We start from the raw sequence: 17,173 nt of genomic DNA on the forward strand, positions 1-17,173 counted from the left end.
AAAGATCTCCCTTTTTTTTTTCTTGCCAGACACAGGCAGACACACACGCCGTCACACAGGTGTAGGTATGGTTAATCGACTCTGGTGGTGGACCGTTACTTATCATAACAAACCCCAGGCAGGCAGGATAACATTGTGTTATACGGGGCTCATGAGGGCCTGCCTCGACAACCTTTGCAGATGGCTATTGATAAGTGTTTCATTATGGTGGTTGTTCAAACTAGTAGGCAGCTGCTGAGTTTAAATCAGGTGCACTCTGATAATGTCATCTGTATGTTTACACTTGCCAACAATAAAGAGTGTAGTTTGTCATAAAAAACATATTAGTGAACCGAGATTTACAGTATAAACAAAACTGAATTGAATGAGAGGAAAAAAATACTTCCCATGATGTTGGTACTCTGAGGTAGACACAATAGTCTGGTAAGGATATGCATGACTGTATTTAAATGAGGGTAGAAACTACCAGCGGTGGGACACAAGTTTCGTGATCTGAATCTGTATAAAGTCATAAAATATTATGTATTATCAGTGTGTTCGTTTTAACTTGACCAACTGTACTGTCAAAAAGTCTTTTGTCTACACATAATACATAACAATCAACTTAGCAAAAAACATTTTTAGGCACTTTGTTACTAGCAGCAGTTACAAAAACACTTAATCTTTCTTTTTTGGGTTTAATCTGTGACAAATGCTGGTCAACTATTGGCTGAAAAGTCTGCATATGTCAACAACGGTGTGCAGTATGTCCTTAAAAAAAATTTGAGGAAGCTGGACAAGCAGAGGACACAAGAAGCTGTAGCAGATCTAAACAAATGTTTGTATCTTTAGGCATTTTGTTACTAACTGGATGTTACAAAAACACTTAATTTGAAGAAATAATTTCAGGAAAGTGGGTGACCTACAGATATCTGCAGCAGATGAACAGCATCTGGAAGTAATGTTGTTTCAGGACATGAGACATCAGTCTGGCCCTTTAGTGTTGGTCCATCTACTGTTGACTGCAGCCACATCAGGAATGGCGTCAGTGGGAGGGTGGCTGTGAAGAAACCACTGAATAGCCTGTTGTATGATGAATTACAAAAAAATGGACTAAAAATCAGAGGCAAACAGGTCTTATGAAGTGATGAATCCAAATTTCACATATGCTTCACAACAGTATACAAACAGTGGGTCGGCTTTGTCTTCTGTTTCCTCCGTCTGTTTGGCAGAGACTTTTGTGATTTGTGCTACAACGGTACTTTCACGTTTAACTGAGAGCACGAAACAAAACTGAACGGACCGATAATCTTCTGAGACGTGGATTAGTAGAGCATAAAACATGTCTCACACACAAATCTTGTCCGCGGCACCACGAGGGACAATAAAAGATTCAAGTGTACGTGAGGCTGTGTCTTTGTGTGCGAAGCACGTCACGTCTAATTTAAGAGACACGTCTTCCTGAGCCGATGACAGCATGTGACCGTGGGCGTGTGATGTTTGAGTGTCAGAGCACCCACTCACATCAGTCTATCTAACAGGGAAGGTATTTTCCCCCGGCGCAGAGGCTGATGATTTTACGAGAAAATAATTCACAGCTAGCCATTATTGTCTAAACATCACATTCCTCCACAGGGCTAAGTGGTTGCTATGGCATACACTTAATGAACGGAAAAAGCAGTAAAACGTTAACAGCAGCCCCATTCTAATCTGACTTTCCCCTCTTTCTCCCTTTTCTCCTCCTTTCCAGTTCTGTCCATCCAGGCCGCTGCCATTCAGTTCACCAAGGAGCCCAAATCCCAGGATGCCTTGCACGGCCGCAGCGCCATGCTGCGCTGCGAGGTCAGCGATCCGACCGACATCAGATACAGCTGGCTTCACAACGGCCAGCCCCTGGAGAACAGCGAGAGGCGCTTCCAGGAGGGCAGCAACCTCAAATTCAGCGCCGTGGATCGGCGGCTGGACGCAGGAAACTTTGAGTGCGTTGCGGAAAACACGGCCACAGGAGAAGCGCTCCACTCCAACAACGCCTCCTTCAATATCAAGTGTGAGTGTTGAGTTTCAGGCCATTTTCCCTTCCTTTGACCGAGGAAATAAAACAACCCTCTTAAGTGAAAATTACCAACTGACAGGGTTTCATAATGGCAACAAGGGTGTGCATCCAGTTTCTGGATCAAAAAAGCCAAACAAAAGTTGCAGTATAAGATGACGGGGTAGTGTAAGCTGAAGGAATGTTTCCACCTTGTTGCCTTATTCTTCGTGGCTTCTTCTCTCTATAGGAAACTGGATATGTGCGCCACCAAGCATGTGTTTTTTTGTTGCTTGTCTTTCCTCTCCGTTGTGTAACACTCTCTTTCCCATATACTCTCAAAGGGCTTTTTGTCAGGAAATTACTGAACAGTCTAGTTCACCTTAAAGCAGTATAATTATTTCGGTTTAGATTAGCACAGGTCTGTCTGCTCCAGTTTTTTTTATTTGTGTCATGCTTTTCACATCTTCACCTTCTAAATGCGTTGTCAAATTAAGGGGAAGCACGCTAGTGTCTTAATTTTGTTATTTAGCTTCATAACCAAACCTCAGTGACCCGCTTAAGTTTCAGAGCAGAGGAAGCCGGGAAATTCTGCACAGCTCTGTTTGGGATAAATAACAACCTTGTTTGGGTCTCGTCAGAGGCCCTCAGGTACCAGTTGTTACTGTAAAGCCTTTGTGTCATACAAACAGAGTTTTCAGTGATGGTAGAAGGAGGGAAAGGAAAAAAAAAAGCAGGCAAAGCGGGCGAAAAATGATTCCATCTGGAATATGTTCCCCTCTCTTGCTACATTCAGCCTGGAGGTTTGTCTTTGCTGTGATGGTGCTTGTTCAAAGGGTGATTACAAGAACAGATGAGTGTCCAGACCTCCTAGTTGTAAACTGAGAGACGGATGGAGGGAGAGAGCAGCGGTTTAACTCCCTCTCTATGATGTGTCTCCACAAGTGGATATTTGAGGCGTGTGATGTCGAGCACCGTCTCTCTCTGAGTGCTTGCAGTTGTAGCCAAAAGACCAAAGAGGCCCATCGGTTTTTCCCAAACCCTGTCCGATCTGACGGGAACCGCTCACATGTGTTGCAATTGAACATGATCTAGTGTGTGAATGAAGCTCAACCGACTTACTCCCACAGACTTAATAGAAAAGAAACAAGTTAGACATGAAGCACCAGTTCTCCAGAGCAGAATAAACTGCATTATCTGCCAAGCCATTAACATTCCCACGCACTGGAAAAGCAAGGCATAGTTTTCTTGAAAGGAAGGGCATGCAATATAAATAGGCTGAACTCATTTAACCGTGGAAATGTTTATATAAGAGTGGTCGTACCTTTTTGATCGGTGTAGGTAGCAGTCGGGCTCACACAAATGTGCCCGTTCTTTGACGTGAGCGCTGACGCTGCACAGTCTGGTCCCGGTTCATGACACACATCGATCGTAATAAACATCAGTTTGCTTTTGTAAATAGATTTTTCTAGAAGTCTGTGCGTACGTTTGGATGCGAGAACTGGCTGCTAAGTTGTCTGCTAATGCCACCAAGCTAAGTTAGCAAGCTACATCTAAACTGCCATAGAGTGCTGAGCAACGGACCAATTAAAGACCTGAATTTAGCTCACAAAAATTGGGGCACAGACTTTGTTGGTACCAGTCTGTAAACATGTGATTTTGATGTAAAGTTAAGAATGTTACAGGAGTCATTATAAGAGACTTTCTGTTGTTGACTGCCACTGGGGGCGCTGTTCAGTCAATGGTAAATGGTAAATGGCCTGTATTTGTATAGCGCTTTACTAGTCCCTAAGGACCCCAAAGCGCTTTACATATCCAGTCATCCACCCATTTACACACACATTCACACACTGGTGATGGCAAGCTACATTGTAGCCACAGCCACCCTGGGGCGCACTGACAGAGGCGAGGCTGCCGGACACTGGCGCCACCAGGCCCTCTGACCACCACCAGTAGGCAATGGGTGAAGTGTCTCGCCCAAGGACACAACGACCGAGACTGTCCAAGCCGGGGCTCAAACCAGCAACCTTCCGATTACAAGGCGAACTCCCAACTCTTGAGCCACGATCGCCCCACGAGCTTGCACAAGTCAATAAAAACTAGAGACACAGCGGTGTCTGCGGCACTGTTGCCTCACAGCAAGGAGGTCTTGGGTTTGAATCCAGTCTGGGCCTTTTCTGTGTCGGGTTTGCATGTTCACCCGCGTCTGTGTGGTTTCTCTGCGGGCACTCTGGCTTCCTCCTAGAGTCCAAACACATGCATTTGGCTAAGTTATTTGGTGATTTTTAAATTGACCGTAGGTGTGAATGAGAGCGTGTGCGTGATTATCTCTGTGTGTTGGCCCTGTGACAGATAGGCGACCTGTCCATGGTGTCCCCGTTCACTCTATTTGATGCATGGATGACAATGAATGAATGGACTCTCAGTGGTTTATGTTGGAGCATCATATTAGGCACTTTTTACAGACAACCTAAGAAACCGGCACACAGCTGAGATGCTGGTTATGAAGTTATTAATGCACCGCACATTACCATTCCTGTAAAAATGGTAATAGCCTGAGTCAGCTTGATAAGAAATCACATAAGTGGATTCCTCAGGCATAGCTTCAGATAACAAACATCTACAAACAAGAAACAATGTTATTTAAGAGCTTAGTGCACACTTTTCTCAACCAGATGCTCAAACTGCAATAGTAAATCATCCCTAACCACTTTCGGATGCTACGTCTGTGTGTGCGTATCAACACGTTTACCTCTGCATCATTATCTGCGGTTTGGCTGTCCGGCTCACTTTAAGTGGATCAGACCACGCTATGGTGGCTGTTGTCATATTTCCACTCATATATAGTTTTAACAAGCGGTCAAGCTCGTGCAGCTTTAGAGTAGACGTCTTCTGGCATTAATCTTGACCGTGCACTCACTCATGTGTACGCTACTTTGCGTGCTTGGTAGTGAATGTGGACTGTAGGGGGTGGTGGTGGTGGGGTTTTCCATATGTACTGTATCAGGGACATTTCTGGAGTTCATTCGTCCGCCCCTCCCCCACTGACGAGAGAGGGTTAATTTATTTTTCCTTTCAATGGTGGGTGGGCAAGTCCTGCCAGCTGAGAATTATTCAGAGTAATTATCCCCCCTCTTGTTTTCACCAATAGAGGTTTTAGCCCCCCCCCCGCGCCCCCTTCACCCTTTTGTCCCGCCCGGTCACTGGGTCTCCATGGCGAGACCGGGCTCAGGCGTCGCTTTCGTCAGCATGCTTGTTGCTCCTGGAGGCACGGCTTTCAGAAGACACACACAGACGGTGTTTTTGGATGTCAGTGTCATACAGCAGCACGCAGCAATGAGGAGAAGATTGAGTAGAAACACATTTTCCTCCCTATTCAGTCACTCGCGCATGAGTAGGCATGCGCACGCCGTCTTGGCTTAGTCACACAGCATGTGTCCTTAACCCACATTTGTTCAGCAGACACATTTTTAAAGAGTCTGTACAGACCATGAGTACAGCTCTAGTTTTCCCCATTTCGTTTCTCACAGTTCCTACAGAAGGATGTTTTTTTTTTTTTTTTTTTTTCTTGCTGTCTTTTGTGAGCTGACAAAACGCAGCTCTTCATGTTTAATGACCCGGGCTCCATCCGTCAGCTTCTCTCCTGTAGAGTGACTTTGCTCCTGTGTCAGCGTCTCATTTTTCCTCCTCCTTCCTCCTGTCTCTGTCTTGTCGCTGCAGCAGCATCTCTCCCCTGCAGTTTGCAGCCTGGCCTGCTGACCCCTGTCAGCCACAGCTGATAAAATCTGACACCTCGTCTAACACCGAGCTGGCTCAGTTAACAATTTTCCCCTGGAATCTGCCACACCACTGTTTTTTGGGGTTTTTTGGTTTTATAGCGATGTTTACAATACGAGGACACTATGCCATATGTTTTGGTTATCTTCATCCCCATATGGTTTTGTCAATCAAATGAAATCCCCAGCCGTTTTGCAGAAACCCTTCTCTATGGCAACGAATCAGCTCACTGAGTGAAAGAGACGGACACGCATTCAGCTGCTTTTCAGAGCGATGACTGAACGAGCTGTCCGATCATCTGTCTTGATGATATCCTCACGTTCATCCGTTATCATCCCCGTGTTGATAGCGCTTCCTGTTCTGCCTCCAACATAATAATTATAGGCTCCTAATTATGCCGTTAGCTTCCAGGCCCGCTCCAACACTTAGTCATGCATTCTGAGAGGGATTATGGGGAAGCATTTGCCACTAATAGGTTATGAAAGAGTGCCTTCTGTTTGTCGAGCGGACAGCTGGAGAAACCTGAGCTGTGAATGGAGCTGTGAGTGGTAAGAACGTGAGGCTGGTTTAAAAAGAAAGAAAGAAAATCCAGGTCAAACTGAAAATTAAGTGGATAGCCAGAATCGGTTTTAACGTGCCACAGAAGAAAATAGGTCAGGACTGGTAGAAACTTTAGATACACAAGGCAGAGTGTGTTGTCTGCTGTTGTTTGCAAATCTCTGTTGAAGGCTCTGATTAGCCAAACAGCGCGTCTGGTATTTCTCGTGCTGCTCGCTGTTTTATTCCTGAACATGCAAATGAGCATCTGATACATGAATTCAGATGACACCCTCCCTGATACTGAACCCACTCTCCTGTTCCTCCGGCCGAGTCGATACAATGCTTCGTTTGCAGATGACGTTTAATCTGACTGCCACTCGTACTCACCCTCGCTAATAAGACTTGTTATTCCGTCAAACTTTTTCTTACGCCCTCGTCTTCAGTGATTCATCGTCTCCCCGTCTGGTTTTGTGGGTCGCTTTTTGCTTTCAGTTCGCTAATAACAGGTCTGAGCGTCGGGCCTTAGGCCTCGATAGCGCAGTTGCCCTTCATTGCCTCCTCCTCCTCGAGTTAGTGGAGCTATTGCCTGGAATGGCCTTGAATGAGACACACAACTAATTTGCATCTGCTGAACTGTCAGATATTTGAGGACACTTGCACACATGCACTCAGGCTCGCAGGCAGAGCATCGTCAGCTGTGTTTCGCATACACCATTGCATGTACAAACAGATGTATAAACACACGCACATACTTGCTCCACTGCTGAGCTATGCTTCCACACACACACACTGTTGTTGGCCGTCTGTGGTAGGAGGGAGGTAATGAGCAGTGCACGGCTCAGATGGGATATAAGGAAGGAGAATGGAAGCCCTGTTGCTGTAGAGATGGTTTCCCATGATCCCCTCAGGCTGCACAGCACTGCCAGTTCCTGAGTAATTCATTGTGACAGTTTTCCCTCTAGCGCCCCTTGTGACCTCACAGGGGTGCTGCGTCCTCCCTCCCTCCCTCTCCATCGCTCTCTCAGGTGGGCTCATACCATGCATATTTCATACATGATCCACACTGCAGCAGCACTGTTCAGCCAAGGGCCATAGGAATGGCGCAGCGTTAGTGGGTTGTCTTACACTAATACACGCACAGCACACATACACAAAACCCCCACGGACTCGTGTAGAAATCGGGGGCAACCGAAACAAACATGCTCTCTCAGTGAGTTCACCCACTAACCGCAGTGTTTACACAGTCTCTGCACATCATACCTCAGCCTTTATACTGTCACGTAAATAACAATTAGCCCTTGTTCTCATTCAGTGTAAACACCAAGTGTTTGTGTAGTCAACAGTGGGAGAAGGGGAATTCCAGCAAGGTGTGCTAAGATGGTACTGCAGCTAAATCTAAGCTGTCACTAGCTAGCTTTTGTCTTTCTATGTAACAACTTTTTATCTGTCTCGGCAACCTGAACATGTTGAAGAATCTTGGACTTGAGCAGGATGAAGGAAAGCTTTGTTGATGTCAGGTTTGACACACTATCTGCACATGTGTACTGGGCGAAATCCTTAATGTGCTCTTTGTTTCTGCCTGCAAAAGCTTGCTTCCATGTATGGGACTAATGCGGATCACTTTCCCACAATCTGTTTTTCTTCCTTTGTTCTTTTGTTCATCTATCACCGAGACGCAAGCGATCAGCCTTCTTGTCTTTCATCGCGTTGTTGTGGCATTCATTTCTCCCTTGATGCAATAATGTAAACACACATAATTAGTTTTGAAGAACTGTTTTTTTTTTTTGATGGGCGCACAATTGAAGGATTTCTAAAATTATAACTAGCAGGTGCTTTGTCACAACATGTTCACTGCTGCCTTATTTCATGGGCCGCTCTGACAGCAGAGTGTCGCTATTAGCAGTTAATGAACTTTTCATTTGAAAAGCGCCTCAAGGACTTGAATTACTGTGGTGAGTCCAGGACTGTGGTATGCTGATGTAAGCTGACCCACTAATGTGGTAGATGTGGAGTCATAGTGCTGTCGCAGCGATGTTCCCCTCGTCCCTGCTGCACTCATTAGCGTCGTCATGTGTCGCATGAGGACAGGACGACCACTTAACTCAATTTTTCCTCCTGTCCCTCTCCTCAGCTGTTCCCCCTGTCCTCTTGTGCTCCCTTCCATCACTTACGGGATTTTTCTGCCTCTTCTATCACTGCAGGGTTGGAGAGCGGAGGTGTGATTTTGAAGGAACCCGTCTCTGACAGGGAGATGGAGAACTCTTCGCTGGTCACGTTGCGCTGTGATATTGATGGACATCCCCGGTGAGTCTCCTCCCACTTCAAGATCAAAATTCAGGTTTATGAGACGGTATTCAGAACGATTTCTCTTCCTCTTTCTCTTCCTCATCCTGCTGCTTCTCAGGCCGACATGCCAGTGGTTCAAGGACGGTGTGAAGCTGACGGAGAAAACTCATCAGATCAACAATAAAGAGAGGACGCTCACCTTCAAGAATGCCAGTCCGGATGATAATGGCCTGTACTACTGCTGCGCCAAAAATGCAGCTGGGCACGTCTGCAGTAACACCAACTACACTCTTAACATTATAGGTGTGTGTGTGTGACCTTGTGCAACAAATATCAGATCTGCAAGAATATAAAACTGACATATGATATATTATAGAGAAACATTAGGGCTGTAAGATGATACCATATTGATTTTACTTTGCTGTCAGGTGTGCTACTCGATCCACTAATTGATTGTAGGTCACTAATCAAAGGTTTTCAGGATGTAGTGAGTTTCCCACATTTCCGCACCTGGAAATGGAGACGACCAGGTGTGTGTGGTTAAAGAGCATTAGTGGTGAGAGAAAGCAGGAAGCAGAAAAAAGTTACAGTGCGTGTAATGTGATTACCTTTAAGTCTGTTAGCGACTTCCTCCCACACCACCCACACATACAGAACAATATTGTAACGTGCCTTAAAAGAACAATAACAGCAGCTCCCTCAGCATCAGGGTCTCCTCCATGTGTCTAACAACAACTACCTCTGCTACAGTTTATTCTACAGGTAGGTTCTTTCCTACAAGCTCTCGTCGTGTTGTTTGCTCTGTTTCTCCCCCGTGTATAAGGTTTGCAGCACAGCACCCAATCAGCATTAGAAACCTGACGCCCTGTTCCGCTTCACATAGCCACCTGCAACACAGAGACATCGGATTAGCACCTGGGTTGAGAAAGAAAGGATAATTGTTCAGTTTCAGGTTACGGTGTCACCACCCTCTGCTCTTCTATAGGGCTTAACCTTAAGGAAAAGGCTGACAGATTTAAACTGGTTTTCAGTGCACGCTCTCAGATCGTAGGCTGAGGCTTCCCGTTGACGTCCTGGGTGGGCCAGGTGTGCTCTGAATGCACGCCTTTCTTTATCTTCACTCAAACCACTCGTAATGTCCTATAACTGCTACTGGCACCATTCCTTCAGCAGCTCTGCTGATACTCACGTGTTTTCCCGATCTCTTCCTAGTGCGTGTGCGTTAACTCGACGTCCTTCTGCTTTGCATCCGGAGTGTAACAATTTAGTAAAATCTGTGTAGCTATTACTCCTCCTTTAGGTTGTACTAGACTTAATCTGAAGTTTTGGCAGGTCTGAGCAGTGTTGGCTAACACTGAGAGGTCTGCTTGTGGCTGGTAGAAAGGGCCAAATGAAAGTGAACATAAGGAAAAATGCAGCAGCTGAAGCATTTTTCAGGTCATTTAAAACTCAGTGCAAAATCTGCAAACCCCAGTTTTACATTACATATTAAATAGGGGTGCAACGATACTCGTATCGATATTGAACCGTTCGATACAGTGCTTTCGGTTCGGTACGCATATGTATCGAACAATACAAAATTTGTAATTTATTTTATCAACTTTCCTTCTGACGATGCTGTCTGTGTTGAGCGCTCAGTGAATCTGCGTTCGACTACTCCGCCTAGGCTGCACTGTCGAGCGCAGATCCACTGAGCGTTCAACACAGACAGCATCGTCAGAAGGAAGAGCGCAGGGCAAGCTAGCGAGACAGAAGTTAAGCTCCCCTTGCAACATGGCAAATTGAACCTCCCCCACCCTCATTCACATCTGGCGTTTGGAATTATTTTGGTTTTCATGTGACGTATGACCCTGAAGGTAAGCGCGTCATGGACTAAAGTAAAACAGTATGTCGGATGTGCCACGCAATGCTCAATTACATGGGTGGGAACTAGTGTGTTAGCGCAGTTAGCTCGTTAATGTGTTGGCCGTCTAGCCCCACGCAGGGGTAGCTCGTTAATGGAGATTTGCCGTGTTGTGGCGTTAACGTCATTTCAACGAGATTAACGCTGACAGCACTAGTGGGAACACAAGGAATATGACTGCACATTTACGCCGACATCATCCTAGTACAAAGACAAGTGGAAGCAGACAAAAACAACAAGCATGCATGCTACAAACTTTACCCGAGTCATTTAGACAGCCGTTAGCACATGATTCTCCTTATGGGGACCTGATATGTTTAATATTGTGGCGAGCTCAGACAAGGAGGAGACGGAGGTATCATTTGGTCTTGCTTCCCGTGAGCTAGCCAGGGAGCACAGCCGTTTATTGACATCTGCAGAAGAACACTGCCGCTAGCTAACTGCTCAGCGCATCAACCGCACAGCAACAACAACACACAGAGCGCCCTCTGACCCCGGAAGGACACACCGTCTCAGCGAGAAGGCGTCACCCGTCACTATGGCAACATAAACAAAACATAACTGTACAAACAGAACCCCGAACAGTCCTGACCCGCTACATAGCCCCCACCTAAGGGGTCAGTCGTCCCCGACGACCCCATTACCCCACACAAAGTCCTGCAAATGTCCAGGTGCCTTCTTTTGGCGCACCGGCCGGGGTCACTCGGGTCAGAACATGGGGTGCCACCATCATCCCACTTCTGACACCAATGTGGCGAGCTCAGACAACGAGGAGACGGAGGTGTCGTTTGGTCTTGCTTCCCGTGAGCTAGCCAGGGAGCACAGCCGTTTATTGACATCTGCAGAAGAACACTGCCGCTAGCTAACTGCTCAGCGCGGCAACCGCACAGCAACAACAACAACAACACACAAGGCGCCCTCTGACCCCGGAAGGACACACCGTCGCAGCGAGAGGGCGTCACCCGTCACTATGGCAACATAAACAAAACATAACTGTACAAACAGAACCCCGAACAGCCCTGACCCGCTACAATATGCTGCTGAGAATATAACCCAGAAGAAGCGTATAGTATAGCTTTTATTTTGGAAAGAGCCATTTCTCTGTAATAAACTCTCTTTTCCAAAGATGAGTGATTCCTCAATCAGATACAGGTGTTACCGCGCCAGATCCGCGGCCCCGAACCGTAGTAAGGAAACCTCTGGCAGTTACTTGAAGGTTCCGTAACTGACTCGTAGCCGGCAACAGCTTACTATACAGGTCAACTCCGCTAGCAAAAAGATCGAAGGAGGCGTAGGAAACTGCTTCACCGAACTTTATTTCTTCTCTAAGGCACGAACACCGCGTACAGTGGGCTGAAACAGTTTACTCACAGCGAGCATCGCCGACACAACTCTGGCTGTCGAGGGAGTTATTATATTCCTTTTATTTATTTTCTTTTCGTCTCTTCTGTAGCTAACCGTTACTTTTTCCCCTTCTCCGCTCTCTCTCTTCACACACACACCAGGCAGTCCCGCTACACACATCCCGAATACATTTCCCATCAGGCTTCATCCTTAAAGGGCCATGCATGTAACACAGGGCTTGCAAAATCGCTAGCCCGACGTCCCGGGGCTAGCGATTTTTCCAGTCGTACTACCAAAATCTATCTCTGCCCTGCCCGTCGGGTATTGTAGGAAGGAAAAATATATGTCAATGCTTTTGCATTCTTTCGGAAATGTAGCTGGGTAATTATGTCATTGGCATCGGTGAGCCACTGTCAATATGCGACATATTGAAATCGCGTTTGAATTTGCGCTTGTTTTTTGCTTCCACTTTGCAAATGTCCAGGTACCTTCTTTTGGCGCACCGGTCGGTCACGACCGGCGGGGGAAAAGTCACTCGGGTCAGAACATGGGGTGCCACCATCATCCCACTTCTGACACCAATGTGGCGAGCTCAGACAACGAGGAGACGGATGTGTCGTTTGGTCTTGCTTCCCGTGAGCTAGCCAGGGAGCACAGCCGTTTATTGACATCTGCAGAAGAACACTGCCGCTAGCTAACTGCTCAGCGCGGCAACCGCACAGCAACAACAACAACACACAGGGCGCCCTCTGACCCCGGAAGGACACACCGTCGCAGCGAGAGGGCGTCACCCGTCACTATGGCAACATAAACAAAACATAACTGTACAAACAGAACCCCGAACAGCCCTGACCCGCTACAATATGCTGCTGAGAATATAGCCCAGAAGAAGCTTATAGTATAGCTTTTATTTTGGAAAGAGCCTTTTCTCTGTAATAAACTCTCTTTTCCAAAGATGAGTGATTCCTCAATCAGATACAGGGCTTGCAAAATCGCTAGAGAGCGACAGCACTGATTGGTGAGTGATGATAATTTGCGCACCAATTCCTCTGACATCGTCTTATCAATCGTTAGCTTACTATGCAAACATGACAAGTGAAATCTCCCGCAGCAGCTTAAACATATGAGAGGTTGATCGCGCAGAGAATCGCTGAGCGTTAGTGTGTGTGTGTGTGTGTGTGTGTGTGTGTGTGTGTGTGTGTGTGTGTGTGTGTGTGTGTGTGTGTGTGTAAAGCAGCAGGATATATATTTTAGTTCTGCTGAGCCAAATAAGACGGGTCAGGGTGAAGAAGTGACAGCCAAAGAAAAGCTTACCACAAAACGGAAAAGTTATGACAAATCAGACTATAAGGCAAAAAGAAAGTGCAGCTTTATGGTTTCATGGACAAAAGAATTTCTGTGGCTGCAATATGACGAGCTATATAACCGGGGCTGCACATAAGTGGTCCGCAGGTGTGCATTGCTGTCAAAATAAAAAACACGCGCACAAGATATGAAGTTGCAACGCGTGTTTGCGTACATAAGATTTTCTGGAGGACAGACAGACAGTGACAGACAGACATTTGTTTAAAACTCTTAAAGATGTCGAAGAAGCTCCTTTAAGCAATTACTTTGGTGTTCCTCTACCTCCAAAGAAATGTGAGAAGGAGTCCGAACCACAAAAGAAGCGCGTATTCTCGGAAAAGTGGTTGCAGGAGGTGAGCTGGCTTCAAACAAATGATGAACGCACAGAGATGTGGTGCGGGATGTGCCGTGAAAATCCCACTCTAGCGGACAAAAACAGTGCTTTTTATATGGACGCAAACGCGCGTTGCAACTTCTTATCTGGTGCGCGTCTTTTATTTTGACAGCGAATGCGCACATGCGGACCACTTATGTGCACCCGCGTAAATAACATGATGTTCTGCCGGGTGTGTTGTTGGTTTTCTCTCGATTTCTGAGTCGACAAGCGCCTTTGTTACTGGGACCAGTCATTTTAAGAAAGGCCCCCATTAGAAGCCATGAGAAATGCAAGAAATGCATTATTGCTCATCTGCAATATCTTTCCCAGAACAAACACCAATTGCAAATAACATACTAAAAATAAACCTGAAAAATCTGTTTAGAACAGCGTACTATGTTGCAAAGAGTGAACTAGCACTGGCAAAATTTAGCAGTCTTTGCAAACTTCAAAAAGCAAATGGCCTAGATCTTGGTTCCACTTGTCTCTTACCCGTGACTTCAGTGGAAATTTCAAATTCAGGATCTGACACAGACTGATTCATGTCCTACACAGTTCTTACAAGTTCATAGAAATTTCTGTTCAATTAGAACCAAGTATTTGAGTTGATGATTGTAATTTTTATACAATGTTGTAATTTGTTTTTCAACAATTTTTTGATTAATGTTCTGTTTCCTTTACAATATTATACTTTAATGTATAATATTGTAAAGGAAACTAAACAGGAAACAAAACATCAATCAAAAAATTGCTCTCTTTTTTTATTCGGGCTACTTACATTTATTTTGGGCTACCAAAAACTGAAGAGTCCCTGCCCGAAGGGCTACCAGGGATTTTGAAATTTTGAGAGCCCTGAGATATATTTATTTTTTTAAATTACTTTTGTTTCAGCAACATTAAATTTAAAAACTGTACTTTTGAGTTAAAATATATATTTATAATTTTAATAAATGACAAATTAAAAAGGCATGGACATTTTTTTTGTATCGAAAAAATATCGAACCGTGACATCAAAGTATCGAACCGAACCGAACCGTGAATTTTGTGTATCGTTGCACCCCTAATATTAAATCAATCACTGAGTTTTTCTTCTTTCCTGTGGAGCTGTTTCTAACCCTGTTTTCCAGGAATAACTAGTTTATGGAGAATTGCAGAAAAGAAAAGGATTATCTCTTATGTGTGATTCTACGATCTGTAAGAGCAAAAAAAAAAAAAAGAGAGAGAGAGAGAAAAGGCAGGGAAGCTGCCGGTTCTGTTTTCTGACCTCATTAAGTCTGTCCTAGGGGCTCCTGTGGTGTTGACACACTGCCACCTGAACACTGCTGGCTCACCAGCCTCCTGCTGCTGTTGGCAGCTTTTAATAAAGCCGGAGTAGTTTGGTGTGATGCACGAGCGTCCACGCAGATGGAACTTGATGGTCCGTTGCCTGTAATCATACAGATGTTCTACCTCTCTAACAGATAAGAGCTTCCCGCGGCCGGTGGTCACTCCTGAGGACCAGGTGGTAGTGAGGAACGGGGAGGCTGTGTTCCACTGCCAGTTCACTGCAGAGCCGGCGCCCACGTTGGAGTGGTACCACGAAAACGAGCTGCTGGCAAACAAGTCCAGGTATGTTGAGTGCTAAATCTTTCCCTCTGTGTCACTTTGTTGTTTCTCATCATACAATATTGTGTAAAAGTAGTGAGTCACTTTTCATTTCTTTATTATTTTTCCTTCAAGGAGCAAGACCTTGGTATAATTTATTAAAGTGATCTTGAGCAATAGTTCTCCAGACTTTAATTTTTCTTTCGACATTGGCTCCTATTTGACTTTTTTCCCCTTGTCCATGGCCATTTTCAAAGGAAGGTTTGTTTCTTAAGCCACTTAACACTCTCATATGAATCATTCAAGCACACAAAATACACCTAATTCCAGGGATGAACCAGTGTAGTGTTTATATATGAGATAACCGAGCAAAGAAAAAAAATGATGACAGTATCAGGGATAAAATAGTGTTTCCACACCAACAAAGTGAATCATATCTCAGCACAGTTTGATGTGTGTTCTTACAAATTTGAGGAAACTGGACAGAAGGAGGAAAGAAGTGACAGGCATGTGCAGGACTTGAGAAATGCATCTGGCCCTTCTGTTGATCCATCTACTGTTTACTGACGCCTCATCAGAAATGGCCTCAGTGGAAGTGTGGCTGTCGTGAGTGCCTACAGCCATCTGTAAAATGTGGTGAAAGAAAGCCTGAACAAGAGAGTACAGGCTTTGCAGCATGATTCCCAACACACTGCCAATGCAGTAAAAGCACACCTGGATAGAAGAACACGCACTGGAACACTATCAGTCATGGATTGGCCTCCCGAGAGCCCAGACCTGTTGAAGAATAAAGGTGGTCACACCAAACAGTGACTGATAATTTGATAAATTGGACTGTTTTTGCCTTATATACCTTATTTCCATTTATGCTTATGTATGTTTAACTAAACCACTCTACTTATTATATATCTTTTCTAGTAAAATATAAAGAAATTAGATGTGGCTCAAGACTTTTGCTCAGCGCTGTACGTCCTAACTACGATTCCTCCTCTTCCATCTTGCATCCACCCCCTTTTCACCCCTCTTCCTTCTCCTTACCATCATATAAGCATGATTCCTGTGTATCTGAGTGTGCAGCCATTGGTATTCCTATGAGCCCGATGAGGTGGAACCCCAGCATCGGGCTCTTGCCTCTCTATGTGCTGTTTCAACACAAAGCTCAAGATAAATTGCACATTGAGGAATGTTATTACTGGGAAAAAAGCACGGTAAAGTTTTTTTCCTTCAGTCTGCACATCACTGGAACAAACCCATTCTCTGTAACCTATCAGAGAAGTCTGCAGGTCTCCAGTGTCCACGCTCTGAGAGGAAAAGACCCTCGAGCTACACTCAGATTACCAGCATATCCCCCGTCTTTATAAATAGGACTTCATAATAAATTTCTATATATCATGCCAGCTTTCATAGCGCCTCATGCTTATACATGAGCCCGTTCCGCACGTAGAGTACAATCCTGCTTTTCTATTTTGAAGTGATTACTGTGCTCGTTGAGCTAGGCAGGGTGAATGACTCCAATATCAATAGTTAGTCATTTGTGTAATGAGCCTGTCAGAGGCAGGTTTGGTCACCTAGGAAGTGATGAGGACTCAGTAATAAGCATGGAAGCCTAACCTCTTTGTGGCTAGGTTATTCCACAGCAGCCTGGTGTTTTGTGTGATTTAGTTTATTGATCTGGGCTGATTATAGTCCCTAAGTTACGCAGCTCTCTGCAGTGATATCATCTGTGTCTGCACTTAGGCTGTTTAGATAACCTCCCCTAGCGAATGAATGAATAACTAGTGTAGACTGTTTTTCCAAATGTGTGAAACCAAGAAAAAAAACACACACACACACACCATCTGGAGCTTAAGGCTATTTTTTTGCAGCCAGTTTCTGCCCCACGGGTCAAACGTGTGAAACCATACTCGTGATTGCCTTTAAAAATCGCTCTTTGCTCATTTTGTTTTCTAGTTATTTTGGCCTGTTTCCACAGACTAGTTCTCCGTCTCTCAGGTGGAAATGTACACCAGCT

General features: G+C 45.1%; 1 protein-coding gene across 1 annotated transcript in view; it reads left to right on the forward strand.

Moving 5' to 3' along the window:
- Window positions 1-17,173, forward strand: part of ptk7b (protein tyrosine kinase 7b) — a 74,599-nt gene that overhangs the window by 47,385 nt on the left and 10,041 nt on the right. Inside the window, exons 2-5 of the mRNA XM_040034420.1 lie at window positions 1,730-2,026; window positions 8,527-8,629; window positions 8,730-8,914; window positions 15,039-15,186. Coding sequence (XP_039890354.1) covers window positions 1,730-2,026; window positions 8,527-8,629; window positions 8,730-8,914; window positions 15,039-15,186 — 733 coding nt within the window. The remainder of the gene's footprint in view (window positions 1-1,729; window positions 2,027-8,526; window positions 8,630-8,729; window positions 8,915-15,038; window positions 15,187-17,173) is intronic.

This window comes from Simochromis diagramma, unplaced genomic scaffold, assembly GCF_900408965.1.
Source record: "Simochromis diagramma unplaced genomic scaffold, fSimDia1.1 OVJJ01000481.1, whole genome shotgun sequence".
NCBI lineage: Eukaryota > Metazoa > Chordata > Actinopteri > Cichliformes > Cichlidae > Simochromis > Simochromis diagramma.